Consider the following 25,061-nt stretch of genomic DNA (forward strand, 5'->3'; position numbering starts at 1 on the left):
ACACTAACCTAAATATAATATAATGTGAATAAAACATGAAAGGAAGAAAACAAAATAGTAGGAGAAAAAATCCAGGAGTGTACGACTAACCCGAAGGAAAGTCTACCACTCAAAGCTAGCCGGGGCCGATACTAAGAGCCGTGGCTAGGGTCTGGATAGAAGGAGCCTACATAAGGTAAAAGACATGCATGCATGACAAAAAAACCGTGTAGACTGTACCCTAAAACAAAACGGATGATTAAAATAGAGCGTACTAAAGTAAGGGAATGTTCTGGGTATGGGAGACCAAGAACGAACCCGCCACGAGGCAGAACAATGCTGCCATGCTTCCGACCTAGAGTTCGTATTTATACCTAAAAAACGGCAAATACGGGCTCAGGGCCGGAAAAAACCAATTAGCAATAAACACTGAGTACTTAACTTAGCTGCTGCGATGGCTGCACGCTCCATGATAAATAAATCCAAAGAAAAGGGCACAAATAACACAGAGCAAAAAAGGGCACGTGTATACCGTGTGCGCTAACTGAAAAGGATGACCACCAGAGGCGCAGCAGTCGGCAGCATGGGATGGAGTAGTAGTAGTTGCTGCCCACTCTGTGGGTCGGCTCTCCTCTTGTGGGGATTTTGTAGTGGGAGATTTCTATTGGCATTCGGCTCGTGGTAGTGGTCTCACTCGCCATAGTGTTCATACCGACACCCTCTTGGAGGGTGAGCGAGTCAGTTGTACTGACCTTTTTCTTTATTTATTTATTCTCTGGTATGTGTTAGTACATTTACCCTAGAAATAATAGATTAAAGGATATTTCGCGCAGCGACACGAGCTGAGCCCAGAAATAAAATTAGCATAAAAACACTAACTTAGACATGACAAATAATTCTATACTAATCTTCACAAATGAAATTCTACAACTTACAGCTTGGGGGATTAGAATAAGGAGGATAATCATGCTGGCTGAGAGCATGAGAAACTGCTTCAACTCGATGATATAACCCCGATGACAAGCTTGTTTCAGAGGCTCCAAATACGACCCGACAAATTGCGCGTTCATTCATGTTACTGTTGAAGAACAAAAAAATTATTATCCAATTTTCTTAATCCAACACTGAGTGTTCATTGTAAAAGGAAACAGCTTAAAAATATGAGTAACCCTAAAGACATGCACAAAACCACAGTATAATCTAATTTAATAACTTAAAACTTACATGATAAACCAGATTAAAACTAAAATTTGTGGATAAACCTAAATAACAAAATAGCTATCACACCCTTAGCACCAAAGGTCAAATTATATCAAAATACTAATGCGTGTACAAATAACCTATTGTACAGATCTATATATGTTTGAGCAACAATGTATATATATGTGGGTTCCAACAGAGTTTGAGGATATTAGCATCAACAACATACCTGAACTCTAAATCCGTGCTAATCTCAGATAGTTGCTCACTGTTCATATCCTGAGGAATTTCCATGTAGTAAAAGTAATCCATAGCCATTGCACCCGTTCTTGCCAACATTACTGCTTCTGAAATAACAAGTTAAGCAAGAAGATATCATGAAGCTCATTGAAAAACACCAAGACCTTTATTCAGCCCAAATTTATAAACATTATTAAATGGTTTAACCACTTATAATGTATTTGGTTTTAGGACAAAATATATTCAACTTATAAATTCAATAAGTGCAAATACCACTCATATCAAGGACTGTATAGTATGTACCTTATTTGGTAAATGTTAAGCCAATGCTGGTATATGGCCAGCTTGATACATATGTAAGACAATAGAAAATTTTAAACTGTAAACTTCCAAAAAGAAATCCCTAGCAACTACTAACTATATCTTTGGCAAATATCTAGTTTTAGTATATTTATGGCAGTTACCTGTTGTATCTTTAGTATGTCTATCCCAAGTGTATGAATAATCCCACAGTTCTTGTGCTTCCATCAAAACCTGTGGATCAAACAACGACTGCGATAGATATTCTTGTCCATCTTGACCAACACTTATGAAGGATGTTACTCCTTTGGCTTTGACTGTCTGGCCTTCACCCGATGAAATATCACCCTGGAAAAAATTCTTGAATCAAAGTAACCCTAAAAAGATAAAAATTCTTTCTAAACTCAAGTATTTACAGAGACATGACAGCTGAAACTTGTTTATTGCTATAAAAAAAAAATTAAGAAATATTGGTGAAAAGATTGTCAGTAAACTGATTAGGAAAATATAAAAGAAAATATTAGAAAATTTCATTTAAATTCATAAAACTAACCTCCTGAATATCAGCAATTCCACATATGCACATGCCGACTGGATCAACAGTAAGAGACGATATCCCAAGCTGGACATTTACAGCCTCTAGACCCTTAACAACCACAGTCATAAAACTCCCCTGATGTTCTATCCTCATGAAAGGGGTAAATCTCATTTTTGTTGGGCCAAAGTATCCACTCTCTTGCACAGATTCTGTCAACTGTCAAAGACAAAAACTTAGTTTATTCCTTTTTCCCTCATCTTGATTTTCTTTAAAGAATACCACACAAAAATCATAGTAGCCTTCTGGATACTAACAAACTTCCTGTTATGTATTATTGTCATTATGAAGGAGTTTACCGTGTCCGTTCAGTTACAATTCCAGGCTTTTATTTGCTGGGCCCAAAGAATAAGTTCATAAAGAAAGGTGTAAAATGGGGTGACATCAAAGAAATTGGACAGCTAGGTGGGAAGAGACTAAAGGAATACATAAAATATAAGATAAAAAACAATAACAGTGGGCCCAGAGAGAAAATGCAAAAACATTCATAGTACAGGTATCCCTTACAGAATGCCACTCAATGCACACAGCAGACAACTGCCCATGAGGCATCAGTCAGATCTGCTAAGTACAGGATTAGAGATTTTTGGATTATGCACGACTGAGTTTGTCTAATTGTTTAAATCCATCCACAGGAAAGTTTAATCATCAGAAGGAAGCTGTGTATATCATAAGTGATTTACTGCTTTCATATTGTGACAAAGAAATGACACTGCTCATGAAAAAAAAATTTGCAGCTAAGAATACCATTTCAGTATCATCTTTAATTGCCCATGTACACATACAAGAATTACAATAATAATAGTAATAAACTTGTATGATGTAGACCTGCATGTAGAAAAATGTTATGTTGCTGGTTATTTTTAATCCCTTTATCTTACGTATCCAAGACATACATGCCAATAAAAAATTGAAAGTGAAACATCCAGCATCATGTCTTCAGGAATTACCCGACACCCCATTACAAAACTAAAAAGACTACTGTACTTTAACCCACACAGTTCGGGCTAATATGCGCTAATGCATACACCCATGATATGGCTAAATTTAAGGATGGCCAATTTAAAAGGAAAACTAAAAAAAAAACTCCTCAATGGAAAGAGGAAGATATGTATATTCGCATGGTATAAGAAAAAAATTCTTAAAAAATTGCTGTACCTTCCATGGGAAGCTTAAGTGAATATTTCCCACCCCTTGTGGGCCTCTTTTCCCTATGACAGTCATAAAAAATACACTAATTTTACAAAGTTTTAAACGTTCTTCTAATTTTTTTTTATTTCATTTTGTCAAATTGAAATTACAGCTCAAACAGTAACATAAACAATAAGAAATAAAACCGGGAACAAATTCTTAGCATGTTTACTGTGAAATATTTACAACACATCCTTGGATGGGAATTTGTGACCACATTCCCCCTTACCACCTCAAGCAAGAGTGAGGGCTTCTCTGCTCACTCACACTCTTATAGGGTGATCTGAAGAGTTCCCAATAGTGATATATGGAATTAAGAACATTTTTCCCACAAAATTCGTTCAAACTGTATGGCGCCAAATCTTGATCATATATCTACAATATCTGTCCACTGCTGTGAAGCTATATGTGATCGTATATATACTATCTCTGGGCTGTGGTGGTTAACATGCATGTGCTTACACATTATCACAATTCCAAAATAGTTTTGCAAACTTGAATTGTAAGTGTACAAAGCATTTGTTCAATATAAAGATAACAATATTCCTTTTAAATAAAAAGAAATACAGTATACTGTAATTAACCTATAAGCAAAACTAATATACACCTGTATATGTAGTAGTATAGGGGAAAACTGGAAGCAATACATAGAAAAGTTAAATGGAGCCAAAAATAATAAATAAAGGCCATAAGAAACAGAAAGAAAAATATATGAAATTTATTACTATAAGAAATTTATTTCTATAACTAAAAAATACTAAATTCATTCAAAAAGTCATTTTAAGTCAGTCTGAAAATTTTACAAATACCAAACATATCTACCGACATTTATGTAACTTACAATACTATCATGATAATTTGAAACAATAAAAAATCTATGATACAAGAAACCTTGAATGTCCAAGTTGCAGTTTCTACGTAGAGACCCATATGTAATGTTTTATTAAGTCTGTGTCTGTGAGATGACAAGGCATTCTCTTCATCTTCCCAGTAAACTGGCAAGAGAGCTGACCCCAGAGACCAAGCCCACGATGACCATGAAGCATTATCATTGGCAAAATCTGAAGTAAAAAAAGGTTTTGATGATGCTGACAAACTTCAAAATAAATTACAGATTAAAATTCACACAGCTTGCAAAGAACTGAATGTATACTAGACTAAATTCCACAGTAAACTCATCTTCAGTGTACATTTCAGTAATGTACTATTACCTACTTAAAAAATATGTAAAGCTGAATGCCATGATGAAATAATTCCCACAAGATGTAAGATACTTGAGTAGTCATTTATTTTCCTTAACAATAATTATATTTAATGCCAATATACAGCTATTATCCATGAATACACAAAACATCTCACCCTCATTAAGAGCATTTTCTTGGTCCTCTCCCAAGGGAACACATGTGGTTTGCTCTGTTTCCATATAGGTTCCAAGTTCCCCATAATATAATGCTAAGGATAACTGCAGTAGTCTCAAAAACATAGGCAACTGCATATCTGATAAACTGAAATGTAACTGAGGGCAAAAGACATCATATCTTGTGCAGAGAGGCTGGATTGAGTTGACAGATTCAAACTGACGCACCACTCGGCAGGAGAGGGAGCATCGATACAAAAGTGGTTCCTGAAAAGGTTGATTAAAATCAAAAGAAGTTTTGACAAATGATACTGGTTTTTGTGCAATTATTGCTTGAAAACTTTAAAATCAATATTGACTTACTTGATAATTTTCAATCTTTCCTGAGGCATTTCTCTTGTCCAAACAAACGGTCAAATCAGTTAGAGTAGCCAGATTTCTTAAAATAAGGTCCTCTGCTGTCAAATCTGCAAAGAATAAAAGTACAGGTAAAAGAAAATATACAATTAATATGATCTACAGTAGTATATGCATCAAATTATCATAAGGCAATATCTCTAGTGCTTGTTTCACTTCAAAAGTCTGTTATCCTTACCTATAAATGCTGGGGTCCAGTTTCCATCAACTGAGCGAAACTCTAAGGTCTTGACATTGATAGATAAAACAATGTCATCTTCAACATATTTGAGAATAACATTGTTACAAACAATACACACATTATTAATGATCCTGTTGATTAACCCTTGAACATAACTTGTAGGGACCTCAAGATCTTGTCTGAAAAGAATCAAAAGTGGTCGGTTTTAAACTTAGCTTACAGAAAGGATGACTTGCATAAAATCCAAACAATTCTTGTTTCCAAGATACAAACTTAGCGTAAAATCTTTCAAGTGCATAGTTTTTGCCAGGGAAATATTACTTCAAGATAGTTTTGCTGGTACTTTGCATGATTCTAGTCTTGATTTTGATCACAACACACTTTTTGGCATTTTGCTAAACATACTATGCATGTGGAAAAAATCAATACAAAAACTGTTAAAAAACGTACACTAGAAAAATAACAAATTTTTTAAGCAACTTGTAGTTTTCCTAACATAACCTGAGGTTCTTTATACGGGGATTTAGCTTGCGAACACAATTTGGAACAGCCATTCAAACTTTTGAAAAGGTAGTCAACTACCAACAGGTAGGGGGAAGGGCCATCCACTTTACCTTCTGGCCCAGGTACCAGAGTGAGGGGTGGGTGATGTGGGCTTTTAATGTAAAGAACTTCAGGATTGTACGTTAGGAAAAATACAAATTACTTTTAAAATTTGCTGTTTGTTCCTGCACAAATACAAACCTTCATTCTTAATATAAGAGACTTATCTAATGATGGGAGGAATCTGGGTACTCTCTGAACTGAATGGTAGGTTCACCCAACCTACACAGTTACCTTTCTGGTCGGTTTAGGAGCAGATGGGACCTTGCACCTCGTACATACTGCACATATGGGGTGTAGAAGTTACTAGACTTCTGGACCATTGGGTGAAAGGTTTGTATGCCATTACTCAATCAGGCTACAGAACCCATAATGAAATATTGGAGAAAAAAAAAAGGTATGACAATCAACAAGCTTGCTTTATTGTTTGTCCTCCTCTCCCCTTGCCAAGAGAAGAGGAGAATTTACATCCTTTCATTTCCCAAGAAAAGATTGGTGCTCAGTCAGATGGCTACCCTGCACACACACATCCATCAAGTGTACATATGGAGTGGTACTCTGACTCTCCCTTTACTGGAGAGGAAGAAAGAAAAAGACGGAGAAGAACCAGTTACTCCTGACCTTTCTGCTGGCAACAGGATACCTAGACGAGGTGCTACCTGTCCCAAAAGGAACTGGTTGAGCAGTCACCACTGGGCCATGGAAAGCATATCACAGGCAACATTCTGTAGTTTAAACAACATGCAGGTGACTATACCCAATTACCTCTGTAACTAATACCTATTGAGTACAAAGTGTAGGGTGATACCCCTATGTATATTATCATAAGCTCTAGTCTGGGCTGTAATTTTCTTTCCACACAGGAAGAGACAATGCCTGCAGATCACCATACAGAACCAGGAGGTAAGTGTACTCAAATTACTCATTCCTTAATTCTTTTACGCTTCACTTTTTCACGCTTCATTTTGTCATGAATTTTTGTGGAACACATAATTCACTTTTCCGTGGGGGAACTTTCACTAATTCACAGATTTTTCTATGGACTGTACGTACCTCTAAAATTATTACAAATTTGCTTTTTTTTGTAAAGCAACACTATGAAAATAAGTCTTAATCCAGAAAAAACAGGTCCCAAAAGAAAACCTAAATATTGCTAAACATGCCAAAGGCTACCAAAGATAAAATACTTCACCAATTGGGGAAAATATCAACCAGTCAGCAATCGGAGAGCAAAACAAGCTGCTTTTTACAACTGAAGTTCAATCCAGCAGAACACGACTTTCAAAATTACAGGTGCCCTGAGAGTTGAAACTATAGCTATGTAATTACTTGGTAAGTTACTTATATGAAAATGTAATTTACAAGAGCAAGACATCATCAGGTATGCAAGTCCGAGGACTCTTACCTAAGACAGGTGCCATTCACAAAAGAGGGAAAGAGGACACATGATATACAAACACTAAATGCTTTTATCTGTTTACATGAATAGAAAGATTTTACTTTTAATGCTAAATAACTACATAAGATGAATGCAACTACATATGTACCCTTTGATTGTCATTAACTACCAACTGTATCAAGAATATAACTAGAATGATCCTAATAAATGTGCCCAGGAAAGATTATCAGAAAAATCTTATAAGCCAATCAGTCCCTGTACAAGAAAATCCAGTCCTGGAAGAATATTGTACAAACCAAATACCTCTTAATGTGAAACTGGAACACTACCTAAATGTAGATGACAAAGGGGATGACGAGTGATAAAAGGAAACCATGCATCATCTGCTACTCCAATTATTCTCATAAATAATATAATTCAGTTGCTTGTGAATCTATCTCTAAACAAAAATAGCAGACATGGGCTGACATCACCAAACACCTGAATTTCACTGAAGAAATGTACATAATACATAAAAATTTCTAAAGACAGCTTTAACCTACTGAATACTAACTTAATAAAAGCATAAATATACTCTATACATAATTGGCTGTTATTTTCTCAATATCAATGCCTCTGCCAAAGCTTCTGGAGAACAACAGATATTTTGACAGATGAGTCTGTTGACATACAGAACTGATAAAATCTTGCCCTATTCAAACCAATTTGAAGAAACCTACTCAGCAAGGTAGGGTATCCTCTTTATCCCCCTCAATAAGATTTCAGAGGAAGTATGTATACAAATAGTATCACTACCTATCTTCTTCCCCACCGTTATCCCTACATTAAGGGGTCAATTGCTTGATGCACCTTCTCCACTGCCTTCTATCAAAGGCATCATCCTCCACCAAACCTCTTCACTCCAAATCTTCCTTCACTTTATCTCGCCATCAAATTCTCTGTCTCCCTCTCAATCTTCTGCCTCTAACAGGTTCTTCCCAAGCCCTCTTCATGCTCCTTGTCATCCATCCTTAACACATGCCCATACCACCTCTCAAGCAGCAATATTCCCATATCCACCTCAGTATTCTCATTCTTGTTTGCTCAAGCTTTACTTCCTCTTTTCTTCAAGCCCATGTTTCCAATCCATACATTAACACTGGTCTTATCACTGTGCTATAGATCTTGACTTTTAGCTTGATTGGTATTTTCTTATCACATACTACTCCAGCTACATCTCTCCACTTCCCCCATGGAGCTTTTATCAAACTGTCAACTTCAGCCTCACATCCTCCTTCCTGGCTTAAAGTAGATCCTAAGTATTTAAACTTTTCTGTCTGTTTTATAATCAAGCCTCTTCTTTATTGTATTGTTATTCTGTCTCTATCTTCCCTTCTGCACATCAAAACCTCTATTTTATTCAAATTCACCTTTAAGCCACCCCTCTCTAAAGACTCCTGCCAGTCTCCAACTCTTCTCTGTACTTCCTCATTTTCAGCAGTAATCACCAGATCATCAGCGTACAACAAGTCCTACAGCACTTCATTTCTGATCTCTTCAGTCAACACATCCATGACTAGCACAAACAAAAATGGGCATAATGCTGACCCCTGCTGTAATTTAACACTAACTTAAAAGTTTTGTTTCCCCAACTGCTGTCTTTACTTTTGTGCTCATTCTTTGATATATCATCCCGACCAGCCTAACCATCTTTTCTGGGACTTACTCTTCCTCAGACACCAAAACATCACTTCCCTTGGGATTCTATTGTCTGCTTTCTCTAGGTCTATAAATGCACAATAAAATTCCTGGTTTACCTCTTGCCTCTTTTCCTGTAGCTGTCTTACTATGAAGATGGCATCCACCATCCCTCTTCCTCTCATGAATCCATACTGCTGATTTCCAATATATTTACAATTTCTCTTAATCTCTCATCCAATATCCTCTCTAAAACTTTCAACCCATGCTCTGTTAGTTTAATTCCCCCTGTAATTACCACAATCCATGACATCTCTCTTCTGCTTGTATATATACATACCATCTGTACCTAGTAATTTGATCGTTTCAATTTGGAACTCTGATGGATCTGGTGCTTTGCCATTCTTCAATTTACTTAATGCCCTCTTCACTTCTCTATCCTATTATCTCCATCACTGGTCCCTCCACCCTCTATGCCTTCCTCATCTCCTCTCTTTCATTGTCAGTATTTAAAAGTTGTTCAAAACATTCTCTCCATCTCTTCTTAATGCCTTCATCCTTATGCAATATATTTCTATCTCTATTCTTGATGACATCCAATTTACCCAAGTCCTGTCTCTGTTTCTTCCTAAAGTTTGAAATCTTATAGATAGCCTTTTCTACTTCCAATGGCAATACTACCCTCCTTCTCATATCCCTTTCCTCTTCTCTGTACTGTTCCTCTGCACCCTGTGAATGCCTTACTTTCCAGACCTTAAATGCTTTTGATTTTATTTTAACCGATTCTTGCACCTCTCCATTTCACCACCACTTTTCTCCTCTCGACACTCCATATCTGCTGGTTCTTCCCATCAGTTCCTCTGCTTCCCCCACACATATTTCTTTGTCTCCCCACATATTTTTCACTCTGTTAACCTGTCCAACTTCTACATTCCCCCTTTCCAGCCATCTCTCTCTCACAGTCTTCCTAAATTGCTCATCCTTTTCTCCTTCAAGTTCCCAAATCTTAATTCTAGACTGCCTCTTTCTCTTTTTGGGTTTCCTCCTTCTCATTTTCAAATCCGTAACCATCAACCTACGATGTTTAACACATGCTTCTTCCAAGATCACTTTGCAGTTTATTACATTGCTTTTGTCAGCTCCTCTAACCAGAATGTAATCTATTTGGCTTTGCACTCCTCCACTTTCATACGTTACCAAGTTCTTATCCAACTTCTGAAACCTTGTGCTCATACTTGCCAATTCAATACTCTAAGCCATCTCCAATATATAAGCCCATTCTTCATCTCTAATTCCAAACCCATGGCCTCCATGTACCTCCTCATACCCATCTCTTCTCTTTCCCACCCTGCCATACATATCATCTCCTATTATTAATTTCTCCTCCTCCTTCACTGTTCTGATGACAGCCTCCCAAAATCTGGAGGCATGTCTTAGAAATATAATGCAGATGGTACTGAAGGTTCTTTAGAGTCCCTTTGCTTTCAGCTTGATCCAATTTTCACTTAAAAACAAATCCTCCTAGCAAACCCAACAAAAGTAACAATATGACTGCGGTCTCAATAAAATGACAAATTTTTCATTAATTTGTATCTTTCATAGCTAATAAACCTTCGGTCTTAACAGTATGATAAATCTTCTGGTGCCAGCTGAAAACCAGTTAAAAACAATAAAAAATTGTAAATGCAAGGAATCTGTGGCATCTGGTATCCAATACTTAGTTGTGGTGGAAGTGAGACAAGAGACTACACTTGAATCCAGTGACTCATCAGTCTTTCTTCCAACCCAGGATGAAATATAAAGAGTAGCTAGAGGTGTGCAGTCAAAGTTAAAACCTCAGGTTTGTTAGCTATGAGAAATACAGATTACTAAAAAATTTGTCATTTGTTCATTTGCAGAACAATCATTCACTCTTAACAGTAGGATAGACTTACACTTGGAGGGAGGTATGAAAATCCTGAACTGACTGGAGGTTTGGCCCACCTGATCATTCTTCTTAGAAATGAGAATTCTAAAGAAGAGAAACTAAGCCTTTGAGATGTTAGATTCCCGACTCCACACAATCATCTTAGGCAAGAGGCAAACTGTCCCGCCAGGGGAACTAGATGAGTTACACTTGTTGAACAGCCACCCTGGTTTGACACAGTCAAGAACCAGCATTCAAAATCCTATGCGCAGATAAGTTCTTCTTAAATGACAGGGAGGAACCTAATTCTCTGGTGTCAAGCACTTAATGTTTGACAGAACTTGACGACAAGGAGTAGGCTTGCCTAATCACGCTGTGTAGTTAAATACCTCTTTCTTGACCTGGTTTATGTTTACATAAAGTCTATGACACCTAAGCTCTAGGTGACGAGTCCTTCAGATAACAACGCTGAAACTCTTGAAGGTTACTGTGAACCATGGGAATCTAGGTCTTAGCAAAAAATTCTGGGGGCAGATTGAAAAGCTACTGACCAACCCGTTGTGAGTCTACAGCATAAGCCTGACCCTAGAGCTCTTTCAAATCTTCCAAGGATGCCAAATTCAGAAGGAAAACTGTTCTAAAATCAGTTTCCTGTAAGACAAATGACACATGGACTAGAAGGAGCTTGAGTGAGACTACTCAGTAGTACCAGAGTAAGGTCCCACGTAGGAGGTCTTTGTTTCCTTGGGGAACAAGACTGCTCAAAGCTCTTGAACCACACACGGAATTCTCGGAAGTGATGTCTACATCCTTCAGATGATCTAAGCACAAGTCAGTCCTGTAGCCTTTCGCCAATATAAACAGAAAGAATTTCCTCTGTTCTGGAAAAATTCCAGAAGCTTTTGTCTACTGAACAGAAACTCTGAGTGAAGAGAAATCCTTTTGATGACACCAATCACAGCAGCAGACAGCTCATCTTGTATATGGCTGACAAAGATCCCCTGAAGTATCCTTACATCTGAGTTGCTGCTTTGCAAGAAAGATCTCTCGCTCGAAAGAAATTTGAACAGACTCTAGACATGAAGAGATAAAGATCCTACTGATTGGTGGTCTCTCTCCACACAAGACTGGCAAAGAAGGTTGTCTTAAGGCTGAATCTCTCTCAGCCACCCAGCTTTGGGCCGCAAGGAATTACTGGGGTCATCCTAAGACTTTGGAGCCTCATAATGGGAGTTCCTCTTCATTCACCCTCTCCGGATCTGCTCCTGCACTCGGATGCCTCCTCCGAAGGTTGGGGTGCTCATCTCATAGAGCTCCTAACCTCAGGGGCATGTTGCGCACAGGACAAACCACTCCCCATCAATGTGTTGGAGTTGACAGTAGCTTTCCTGGGTCTTCAGGAGATTCAGGAAATGGGAGGTGGGGCACTCCAACGTTCAGCCTCCCAGAATGTTCCAAGTATGTACAGGCAGTCACCGGTTATCAGGAGGGCGCTGATAAATGAAAAACGTCATTAACCAAAACTCAGCGATTTATGGCGCTTATGGTGCTAAGTTTCAGTTAATGACGTCTATGTTAGGTATGCTATGGCACCGTTCGATTCTCGGCTCTGCCAACAAGGAATACAGGGAATTTATTTCTGGTGATAGAAATTCATTTCTCTATATAATGTGGTTTGGATCCAGCCATAAGAGAGTTGTTAACCCTTAAACGCCGAAGCGGTAAAAAAAAATGTCTCCTGTGTGCTGGAGGTGTTTCAGAGTGAGCGCGGAAGCGGAAAAAATATTTTTGTCAAAAAATCACAACGCGCTTAGTTTTCAAGATTAAGAGTTCATTTTTGGCTTCTTTTTTTGTCATTGGCTGAAGTTTAGTATGCAACCATCAAAAATGAAAAAAATTATCATTATCATATATAAATAATGCAATATATGATAGCGCAAAAACAAAATTTCATATATAATTGTATTCAAATCGCGCTGTGCGCAAAACGGTAAAAGGTAACAAGTTATTTTTTTTTCGTTGTAATGTACACTAAATTGCAATCATTTTGGTATATAACACATTGTAAAATGATAAAAGCAACACAGAGAAAATATTATCACAAAATAATGCATGAATTCGTAACGTGCGGACATAAACAAATATTTTTTTCAAAAATTCACCATAAATCTAAATATTGTCCTAGAGACTTCCAATTTCTTTCAAAATGAAGACAAATGATTGAATATTACTATACTGTAAGAGTATTAGCTTACAATTGCAGTTTTCGACCATATCTGACGAGTTAAAGTTGACCAAATGTCAATTTTTTTATATACATATATTTTTATATGCAATTATTTCGGAAATAAGAAAAGCTACAACTTTCAAATATTTTTTGTTTTATTCTACATAAAATTTCGCACATTTTCATATATAAAACTCTATGAAATGCCTAATATGAAACGGAGCAAATATTCCGAGAATGGGACGTACGCATTTCGGAGATTTGTGGCGAAGAATCCGCGCGCGGAGGGAAGGAAAGTTTTTTTTTTTTAATTCACCATAAATCTAAATATTGTGCTAGAGACTTCCAATTTATTTCAAGATGAAGATAAATGACTGAATATTACTAGACTGTAAGAGTTTTAGCTTACAATTGCATTTTTCGACCATTTCGGTAGAGTCAAAGTTGACCGAATGTGGTTTTTTTTCTATTTATCGTGATTTATATGCAAATATTTCAAAAATGAGAAAAGCTACAACCTTCAATTATTTTTTTGTTGTATTCTACATGAAATTGCACACTATTTCATATATAAAACTTTATGTAACGGCTAATTTAAAATGGTGCAAACATTACCACAATCGCACGTATGATTTTTTCGGAAGAGTTACCGCGCGGACGTAAAGAAAATTTTATTTTTTTCATAAATTCTCCATAAATCAAAATATTGTGCTAGAGACTTCCAATTTGTTGCAAAATGAAGGTAAATGCTTGAATATTACTAGAATATAAGCGTTTTAGCTTACAATTGCGTTTTTTTACCATTTTGGTAGAGTCAAAGTTGACCGAAGGTTGAAAATTTGTCACTTATCATTTTTTATATGAAAATATTTCAAAATTGATAAAAGCTACAACCATGGGTTGTTTTTAGTTGTATTGTGCATGAAATTATGCACATTTCCATATATAAAACTTTATGTAACGGCTAATTTTAAAATGGTGCAAACATTACCACAATCGCATGTATGATTTTTTTCAGAAGAGTTACAACGCGGACGTAAGGAAAACGTTTTTTCATAAATTCACCATAAATCGAAATATTGTGCTAGAGACTTTCAATTAGTTGCAAAATTAAGGTAAATGATTGAATATTACTAAAATATAAGAGTTTTAGCTTACAATTGCATTTTTTTACCATTTCGGTAGTCAAAGTTGACCGAAGGTTGAAATTTTGGCACATCGTTATTTATATAAAAATATCTCAAAACTGATAAAAGCTACAATCATGAGTATTTTTTTTTTTGTATTCTACATAAAAATGCGCACATTTTCATATATAATACTCAATGTAACGGCTAATTTAAAATGGTACAAAAATTATGTCAAAGTGACGAAATAATTTCCGAGATGTGTCACAGATACTTTTTAGTGCGGCAAGAAAGAAATTCGCGCTTGCGCGCCTGCGTAACGATTGTAAACAAAACAACACCTCGATCCGTGAACTCCCAGCATCCCCCAAGGCGCGTGATTCAAAAGTTTTCGGCTGGTAGGCCTATAAGTATTTTTCCGCGAATTTAAAAAAAAAAATGTTGAGTCGACGTATGGTACGTCCATTCGGCATACGGGAGACATTTTGACTCGACGTTTAATACGTCCATTCGGCGTTTCAGGGTTAATCAGCTCAGTGGTCTGGTAAAGCTAAGATATGGAATTTTTATTCTAAAATTAATATTAATAATACTTACCTGTATAATTTATCTAGCCCTAAATCCCCAAAAACCGCACCAAAATTTACCACATTGGCAACCCTGTTACCTCCTATTCTGTCCGCCAGTTGGCAACACTGTCGTTGACAGATACGAAAACCTTCCCTCAAATCAGTTGTGATAGGCAGATCGTGGGGTAGGATGGGTGGGACTAGATAAATTATACAGGTAAGTATTATTAATATTAATTTTAGAATAAAAATTCCATATTAATAAACATTACCTTAATATAATTTATCTAGCCCGATTAACCACATTGAAAAGGAGGAGGGAATCTGAATACAATTTCCCCTTCGGACAGAATAGGAGAAAACAAACAAAGAAATATATATCATAGGCAGTCAAAACTCAACCCAAGGTCAAAGATACTAACAACTCAAAGTCTCCTACCATAATGCCACCAACTGCGGTAGCACAGGACAAGGAGTAAGTGCATAGTCAGTCCGTCTGTACTAAAGTCAGGTGACCGACCAGGTGACCAGTCAGACGAATTGCGGACAGCAAGGCTGCACCCTGAAGACTATCAAGCACTATTCTTTCCCTAAAGGATGAGTGTCTGGACTGTCTGGGCGATTCAAAGCTAAGCAAACCTTGGGGGTGTATCAACGCAACCCGAAGTCGCCAGCAACGAATCGGCTCATGAGCAACTCCTAACTCGAGCTTTCTGGTGCCAAGAGAAAGAAGCGCGGAGCAAAAAGGCGATTCAGTCCCGAAGGACGAATGCCTGACAGTCCAACCTGGTCTCATGTTACACGATCATCGGGGGTGTATCAACGCAACCGACTTCGTCAACAAGAAACTCAGGGCTACTAAATGTCGCCTGATCTCACACGAGTGTCTGACTCCGAGAAGACAGGTGAGACAAAAAGTAGATGGTGAGCGAGTCACCAGATGACAGCAGACGATCCATCGACTAATTCCTGTCCAAGACAGTGGAAGAAGCAGGAGTCGTCAGGACAAGCGAACCAGTGGCTAGTCCTAGGTCAGCATCGACTCTGGGAGAAGCGTAGTCGCCAGTGCCGACAACCCAGTGGCTGGAACCATTTCACACTGAAAATGGAAGCAGCATGAGTTGCCAAGCAGTCAGTCCTTGTCATCAAAAACACCTAAATACCAAAACTGCCTAATTCCCATTATAACTACGCAAAAACTAGCCATGAGTTATAATACAAAAACAAAAAATATATACAACATAACAAAAATTAATGAATAATATACAGGTAGCAACCAAACGTAAAACAGGAAGACTACCTAATTCTCCTGTCTGACGACCTGTCCTGCATCACCAACGGGCCCAAAGAACGAAGGTCGCCTTGAACTAGAGAAATATCCCTCAAGTAAAAAGAGGCAAAAACAGAATTAGAACGCCAAGTCGCCGCCTCAAGCACCTTGGCGACTGAGACGTTCTTCATAAAAGCTACTGATGTAGCAACTGCTCTAATACTGTGTGCTCTCGGCGTCTGGTCTTCCCCAGCAGCCGAACCACCAGTTTTAACGATCAGATCTCTGAGAAAAAAGGATACACCATTCTTTGAAATAGGTCTCTTGACATTTCGGTGTGAAACAAACAGATGACGGGGACGACCCTGAATGTCCTTCGTGCGGCGTAAATAACATGAGAGCGCCCTAACAGGGCAAAGAACTAATTCCTCATTTAAATTACCAACAAAGTCGACCAGCGACTTCAGTACGAAAGACCTGGGAATGGGATTATCAGACGATTCAGTCTTTGCGACAAATTCAGGAAGGTATGACAAAATCATGTCTTGTCCAGATCTGGCAACCAGAAAAGAGAGTGCTTGCAGTTCACCCACCCTCTTGGCTGTAGCCAGTGAGACAAGGAAGAGTGTCTTAGAAGAGAGGTCCCTAAATTTGGCAGAATTCAGAGGCTCAAACGGAGGGAACCTTAAGGCTTGAAGGACTTTGTTAACGTCCCATGTCGGAGGCGAACACTGCGGCCTGGGTCGAGATAGGGAAAAAGATCGAAGTAAATCTCTAATGACATAAGATGAAGAGATCTCAGGAAGCCTTGCCTTAAAAACATAGGAAAGCATAGACCTATAACCCTTAATGCACGAAGGTGACAGGGCCCTGTCATGATGTAAATGAACTAAAAACTCCGCTACTTTCGGTAAGGAAGGTCTAGAAATTGAATGTCCTTGAGACTTACACCAACGTCTGTAAACCGACCATTTAGCCTGATAATTTACTCTGGTTGATTGCCGCCTGGCAAGAGCCAACTGTCGCGCCACTCTGGAGGAGAACCCTTCGTGCTTGGAGAACCTCCTGACAGTCTCCAGGCATGAAGATGAAGCATGTGGAGCCTCTGATGGAACCGATGAAAAATTGGGGTTGTTTGAGAAGATCTGGTCTCTCTGGCAGGCGAATGGGGGGTTCCACCAGTGCTTCCAGAAGGTTGGGAAAACCACTCCTTCTGTGGCCAGAAGGGGGTGATCAAGGTGAGATCCAGACGCTTGGTTGCCCTCACTTTGTTGAGGACTGACCTCACCAGAGAGAACGGAGGAAAAGCATAGGCTTGAAGTCCCTCCCAGTCCTGCAAAAGAGTCTGTCCCGGCACTCTGAGGAGTCTGGTAAGAGGCGAAGAATATCTGGCACCGAAAATTCAGTGGGGTGGCAAACAGATCGACTGTGACAGGCCATTTCTTCCTGAGGCTGTCGAAGACTTCCTGGCAAAGTGTCTACTCCGACCCTTGAACTTCGTTCGGTCTCGACAAGGCGTCTGCTAAGACGTTGTGATGGCCCAGGATAAACTGAGGGACCCCAACGTAATCCCCCTGTCTTCTGCCCAACACAGGATTGATCGGGCTTCTTGAGTGAGAAGATCCGACTGTGTGCCGCCTTGGTTTCTCAAGTACGAGACTGCTGTGGTGTTGTCGACAAAGATCGCGACAACCGACTCCAACAGTTGTTCCTGAAATGAAAGAAGGCCTAGGTACACTGCCCTCAGTTCCCTCCAATTTATTGACATGCTCCTCTCCTCCTCTAACCAAAGGCCCGAAGCGGCTTCGGAGCCCAGGTGTGCGCCCCAACCTTGATCCGAGGCGTCTGACCAAAACATTAGGTCCGGAGGAACCGAAACAAGAGATGTCCCTGAACTTAGAGGCGGTTGAAACTGGCATCCACCAACGGAGATCCTTCCGACATTGTGGAGAAGAGGCGACTATCGTGTCCTCGGACACGAAATCCCATGACTGGCGAAGTGTCGACTGAAGGGACCTCATTCTGAGACGACCTCCGGGAACCAGTTGGATGAGGGATGACAAATGGCCCAGGAGAGACCTCCAAAGAGAAACTGGCTGCGTTACGGAGGACAAAAATTCTTCGATCAGACTCAAAAGCTTGTCTATCCGTTTCTGAGCGGGAGAAGCCCTCAAAATCTGGGAATTCAAACAATCCCCAGATAAGTCATGATCTGGCAAGGGATTAGATTGGACTTGTCGAAGTTGACACGAATGCCCAACTCGACACAAAGAGACAGAACTATCTCCCTCGACCGGAGACATTTCTCTAGAGATTCGGCCTGGACTAGCCAATCGTCCAGATACCGAAGCATCCTTACGTTTAACTGATGCAGAATAGCTGAAACAGGAGCCATCACCCGAGAAAAGACCTGTGGAGCAGTGGTGAGGCCGAAACAAAGGGTCTTGAACTGGAAAACTCCCGAGTCCGTGAAAAAACCGAAGGTAAGGTCTGCTTTCTTGGATGGATGGGGATTTGCAGATAAGCATCCTGCAGATCGATGGAAATCATCCAGTCCCCTCCTGACGGATGAAAGAACAGTCTGGACCGTCTCCATCCTAAACTTGGACTTTAGAATGAACTTGTTCAAAAAAAACTGAAAGATCTATGATGGGGCGCCAGGCACCCGAGGCCTTTAGAACTACAAACATCCGAGAGTAAAACCCGGGAGAAGGAGGAGCTCGCTCTATGGCATCCTTCTCCAAGAGGCCGAAAGCTCCTTCTCCAAGGCTTGACCCCTGATTGAGTGAGGGGAATAACTGCTGAACTCGAGAGGACGATTGGAAAGTGGAGGTCTGGAAACAAAAGGGATCTCGTAACCTTCCTTCAGGACCTCCACCACCCAAGCATCCACCGCTCTCCCCTGCCAAGCTGACCAATGGCGGGAGAGACAAGCTCCTACTGCGGTCTCCAGGCGAGGTGATGACTCCTACTTCCGAAAATTCTTACGCAGAGACAAGGAAGAAGAAGAAGAAGAAGAAGGTCCTCCTGGAGGTTGAGCTCTTTCTCTGCCCTTAGAGCCATGCCAAGAACCTCTCCCGCGTTTCAAAGGGTGAGCACCAGAGGATGAAGAAGAGGCACCAGCAACCTGAGATGTACTCTGGAAAAAAGAGCCAGAAGGAGGTTGTTGGGCTGGAGCAGAAGGTACAGATCTGGTCCTAAACTTACGCTTACTCCTTGAAGGAACGGGAGGAAGACCAGAGGAAAAAGCTCTTGATAAGGCCCAGTGAGCTTGGGAAGAGGCATCACCTTGATGTTCCTTCAAAACCTCAGAAAGCACAGAAATATCGAAAAGGAAATCGCCAAAAGGAGAAGAGGACAAACAGACGGGTTCTCTGAATCTCCGATACAGAGGAGGGTAACTGCGACAAATACAGGTTACGCCTTAGAGAAACAAGAAAGGCCTGCATTGAAGCAGCAAGCTCGTTCTAATGTACAGAAGCGATTGAAATGGATGAGCAGAATTTCTCAAAAAGAGGAGCATCAGGAGGAACAAACCCGGAGTCCTTGATATACATTAAAAGCCCTCCGAGGACCCACATATTGAAGGATTGAGCTTCTTGTAAGGAGCTCATAACAGCCTCCATAGCAATAAAATCTTCAATTGAGACAGAGACCGAAGCCTGAGAAGGCAAGGGTTGACTTGAAAGTCGGACAAATCAGGATTTGGCTTGGGGGGTCGAGAGAATGAAGAATCATCCGCCACCTGGTAAACTCCTCTCCGGTGTCGTAGAAGAGAAGAGAGCTTCCTCTTCCCTTCCCCGATCACCTTCGAAAGTTTAGCGGCAACGTCCGCCCTCACTCTTGCGAACCTCTGGGCAAAGGGAAAACGTAAAAATTCCCGTGACCAGGAAGGACCGTCAAGAAAAATCCCTTCTGTAATACAACGAGGCGGAGGCTGCTTCTGCTCTTTAGGCCTCGCCTGAGGAAGAAAACTCAAAAATTAAATCAAAAGTTTCTTGAATTCTACATCATGACATCCATTCGAGGAAACATCAATATCACACGAATCCGCGTCATCATCATCATCATCGTCAGATCCTAACTTAGAAACTTCCTCTGAAGTAAAATCCTGACGACTAGCTATCTTAGGTCTGACACTAATATCCCTTCCCCCTTCTCCTAAATAAGCGCCCTTTGGCACTGTTACGGGACTAACAGGGGACACGTTGGGTAAAGATTCGTTAGGCACCTGCCCGGACCGGATTCCCCCTAGGCCTTCGCCACGACGGGGTTCACAAGCCGGGGTATCTGTCGCACCGTTACCCATGGTGCTGTCGACAGGTACCTGACGAGGAGCTGAAAATGAATCTAAAAGTGTGTTAGACATTCTAGTAAAGGCTTCTTGAAAATTCTCTGACAGATTGTTAAACTTAGCAGAAATATCTCTATCTAGACTAAGCTGTAATTTCTTAAAATTCTGTTTCCAGGTAGTTTCCATTGCCAAAATCTTCGAATCTACATCAGAAATAACTTCACTAATTACCGGTTGTACAGGGGGCAAAGCATCAATTAATTCGGAATCGGAGTCGTACGATACCGAAACCAAAGAGCCAGAATCATGAGCACCCAAGTCAAAGAATTCGTTAGATACAGTTCTAGCAATCGATTTCTTTTTCTCCTTAACCGATCTTTTACGCTGCAAGATTGTTTGGCGTTTCATATAAGCAGTCATATCCTCGTCAGACCAGGGCTTACATACGTCACAACGAGAAGTCAAGTCACAAACCTGTCCACGACAAGAAGCTACAAATGTCATGGGTTCATACTCCCTGCTACTCATCCTTGTCCCACAAACCGGGCAGTTTCTGATGTTGCTGGCAGAAGGAAGCATCGTAATTTCTTGGTAATCCATTGTAGAATTGGACAGGTCAGTAGTTCCGGGTCGCGCAAAAGTTCGTAATTTAAGATAAGAACCACAACAGAAATCAAAGTTAATTCACTATTTCGTGATGTAATGCGTGAGTGGTAATTCATATAAAGTCTCATTTAACAAATAATGAAAGCTTTAAAGGCACAAAAATGTTTTAAGGAAATTTATAAAGAGCGGCCGTGATGTAAACAACACGGGCGCTCGTTAACAACTGATTTGAGGGAAGGTTTTCGTATCTGTCAACGACAGTGTTGCCAACTGGCGGACAGAATAGGAGGTAACAGGGTTGCCAATGTGGTAAATTTTGGTGCGGTTTTTGGGGATTTAGGGCTAGATAAATTATATTAAGGTAATGTTTATTAATATAATTAACTTTATGCTATGGCACCATAACTCTATTATCAGCCCCTTATGGCGCCAATAACTGAAACATGGCCCTTTATGGTGCCTTAAAGAGCTGATTTTATGGTGCCATACAAGGATCATAAAACCTGATCGCCATTAACCAATTCCACTGATAACCGGAGGTTGCCTACATGCAGAAGAGAGTCCTCCGCCCCAGCAAACAGATCTGGGACCATGAACAGTAGATCTCTAGCTTTCTGTTGAACTGTGTAGTGAAGAGGTCTAACATGGGTCTTCTCCAAGTACACAGAGGAGACAACAGGATAACCCAAGGGGATGTCCGATGATAATATGCTCTATGCAGATATGTATGTCCTAAATATCCTACTGTCAACTTGTGCACTGTCAAAATAATTGCACTGTTGACGGAGATGTCCTTGCACTGCCAAAGGAACATATTTCCAACAGAAGAATTGTCCTATGAGGTTATCCCCTATGATGACATAAGCTCAGAGTGCTACTCATCAAAGGAGACATCCCATGATGATAGAACATGGGGCTCCCCCTCTTCCCTGAAGAGGCAATATGCCCCCTGAAAGAGACAGAGCAGCACTATACATAAAACAGTCAATGGCAAAGCACTAGGAATAAGCCTGAAGCACATCTTCTGCAAGTTGCATCTGTCCCAGAGGAAGCATGAACATGGGAATCCTGGAAGGCCGTGACAAATACGTTGACCCTCACAGGACTTCCTAGGCTGGACAGGAGAATAAACGTATATGAAACAACAGTACCGGCTTCGGTAACAAAAAAAAAACAGGTTGGGAAGGATAAGAGCAGAGCAAACATCAGCTCCCCATGGCGGTTGAAGAAAAACTGATGCATCACTGGATTTAAGTGCAGTCTCTTGACTGACTTCCACCTCAACTACGTATTGGATGCCAGATGCCACAGATTCCTTGCATTTAGTTTTTTATTGTTTTTAACCAGTTTCCAGCTGGCACCAGAGGATTTATACTACTGTTACGACTGAAGGTTTGTTCCACATATGAACGACTAGTTTATACGTAATACTACTGATAATCATGAGAGAGGCACACATCATTACCTGCAGTCAATAAGAATAATGACAGTGGTCTCATGATGAACTACTACAGTTGCATCTCAAGTACTAATCAAACAAGATGATTTGCCTGCCATCACAATACAAAATAAACTCATACATCCTCTTCTGCAAAGACCTTTAGTTTGGATCAACTTGATGACAGAACAAAGTTGTCATGCTTGTTTGGCTCTGCATGTAGGATCAGGCCGTCTTCATGCAGAGAATAGAAGCAGGCAAGAAGGAACATGAGAATGGCACAATTGACTTCTTTCACCCACCTTCCATAAAAAATGCATTATCCCCTAGGTTTGGTGCTCTGGCTTTCGTACTGCCATCTGTCTCCACTTGTGAAAAGTCAAGGCTGTGACTTATACATCAAAGCTTACCTTTCAAGCAAGTCTTATGTTCATGACACCCATGAAGTTTTATGACCTGTGACCTCTGGGTCCTAGGCAAATAAGATAACCCATGCAATAACTTGAAAAATATTTGCTTCTGTCAAAGTATATTAAGAAAACTACCTTATATACATGCATGAAAAAAATATATAAGACATAGGCATTTACTGCTTTTGTGCTTCTGCTTAAGCACAAAACATTGCAACAACTACACAACTCAAAACAGAAAATGGCATTAAAAAATGCAAACTTGAATCTAGCACGGTAGCATTAATTACCAGTGTAAAAAAAAAATTAATCTATACACTAGGTAACAGATAACAAACATAACCATTTTTGCATCTGCACAAAAAGAAGAAACAGAAAACTATAGTTAGCTGTGTGAACAATGACTGTGGTAACTACCATCAAGAGACACGTCAAAATTTACAAGCATACAGCCTTTTCATGATAATACCAACAGTAATTACAAAATCATGGTGAGACTGAAAAATATAGTACCAACTTTTGAAGAAACATTGATCATAAAAGAAAAAATTCAAAAGGTGAAACCTTTTGTATATGACTATACAAGAGAAGTAAGGGGTGCATCTTTGCAAGTGAGATTCCCCATACCATGGAGGTAGCAAATTTCCCATTAACAAGCTCATTAAAAGAACCACTTGAAATCTTGGTTTATCACTTCCGAACAAATAACGTTAGTTAAACAGTAGTTGTATGATTGTATGAATACAGGACCAATATCGGTAAGTTCTTGAACGTTAGTTTCTAAAATTTCATGATTCTACATAAAAACTATCAGTTTCAAATATTAAACAGGTTTATTTACTCATCTCACGAGCAAATGCTGTTCAGCTGTTATTCAGCGAAAGTATGACAAAGAATGGCATGGAAATACTGTAAAATTAAAATCAACAACATGCATGACATATATGAACATACTAAAATAATAAAGACAACTTACCGTTTTTGCCGACGTCGAACATCTTGGGCTTTATTACCAGTTCCACCTTGGCTAGAAGTTTCTGAACTGGCAGTGTCTCCCCCTTTTAACTTTAGTATACATTCTGAAAATTAAAGCAATTCTTAAAGAGCATGGGATTTTAAAACATAATTATTCATAGACTACCCTCACAGTATTACATATTACCATCTTCACTATAATGACCATTATGATTCTTTTGATAATTCAAGAGGAAAAAGCAACAGGCATCCTACCATCTTTTTCTAGTTTAGGTCAAACAGAAACATAAATCAAAAGTTGTCCAAGTGATCTTATGTTTCCCTGCACTGACAGTGTCTGCTGATAAATATGTGTTGTTTTTAATACAACCACATGCAACCATAGTGTTGCAGTTACAAATTTCCTACTATATATCATGAAGTAATTAAACAATTACCATTTTAACCTCATTAATCTACCATGAAGGGGGATAATTTTTAAGATATAACTACCATAACCCACAGACCCTTCCATTATCTAAATGACATCTGTTTGATAAAAAAAAACATTAGTACATCAAAATACACTAAATCCAAGGTAGTGCAGTCTCTAGAGTATGCATAAGTCCTTTAGCATGTCTACTAGTGGAACTGAATTATTATTTGTATGCCTGGTGTTTCTTAAAGGGGTTCCAGCTACTTTGGGGTAAAAAAAAACACTGCAATTTAAAAAGAAAAAAGTAAAAAGAGTAAGAAGTTCTTCCTAAAGCACTCAAGAATCCATTACAACACACGGCAAACACCATAGATCAGTGTGTGGGTTGTTGGTGCATGAGGTTGAATCCGAACACGCTGATGAAGAAGACGACGATAACCAGAGCGATGACAACCGAAAAGAAGACATACCAAATCTACAAGACTCAAGTTACCTGCGTAACATAGAAGTATGCCTCGTCCACCTCAAAGGCAAGGATATGAAGAAACGCTTGCATGACACCCCGTGGAAGCTTATTTCCCTTAATGGGGGCAAGCTCCGGATGCTGCGGTGAACAGAAGGATACATCAATCTAACAGATTATGAACCTACCCCCGACCAGGATGAACTGCTAGAGTTAGGCCTG

General features: G+C 39.6%; 1 protein-coding gene across 1 annotated transcript in view; it reads right to left on the reverse strand.

Moving 5' to 3' along the window:
• LOC135201222 (intermembrane lipid transfer protein VPS13B-like) overlaps positions 1 to 24,475 on the reverse strand; it is a 295,068-nt gene extending 270,593 nt beyond the window's left edge. The window contains exons 1-10 of the mRNA XM_064230099.1: positions 24,454 to 24,475; positions 23,963 to 24,065; positions 5,458 to 5,639; positions 5,226 to 5,329; positions 4,865 to 5,129; positions 4,397 to 4,566; positions 2,273 to 2,473; positions 1,884 to 2,067; positions 1,409 to 1,526; positions 915 to 1,057 (exon numbers count right to left, since the gene is read on the reverse strand). Coding sequence (XP_064086169.1) covers positions 915 to 1,057; positions 1,409 to 1,526; positions 1,884 to 2,067; positions 2,273 to 2,473; positions 4,397 to 4,566; positions 4,865 to 5,129; positions 5,226 to 5,329; positions 5,458 to 5,639; positions 23,963 to 24,065; positions 24,454 to 24,475 — 1,492 coding nt within the window. The remainder of the gene's footprint in view (positions 1 to 914; positions 1,058 to 1,408; positions 1,527 to 1,883; positions 2,068 to 2,272; positions 2,474 to 4,396; positions 4,567 to 4,864; positions 5,130 to 5,225; positions 5,330 to 5,457; positions 5,640 to 23,962; positions 24,066 to 24,453) is intronic.
• Positions 24,476 to 25,061: the final 586 nt, after the last annotated feature.

The sequence above is a fragment of the Macrobrachium nipponense genome, chromosome 28 (assembly GCF_015104395.2).
Source record: "Macrobrachium nipponense isolate FS-2020 chromosome 28, ASM1510439v2, whole genome shotgun sequence".
Classification (NCBI taxonomy): Eukaryota; Metazoa; Arthropoda; class Malacostraca; order Decapoda; family Palaemonidae; genus Macrobrachium; species Macrobrachium nipponense.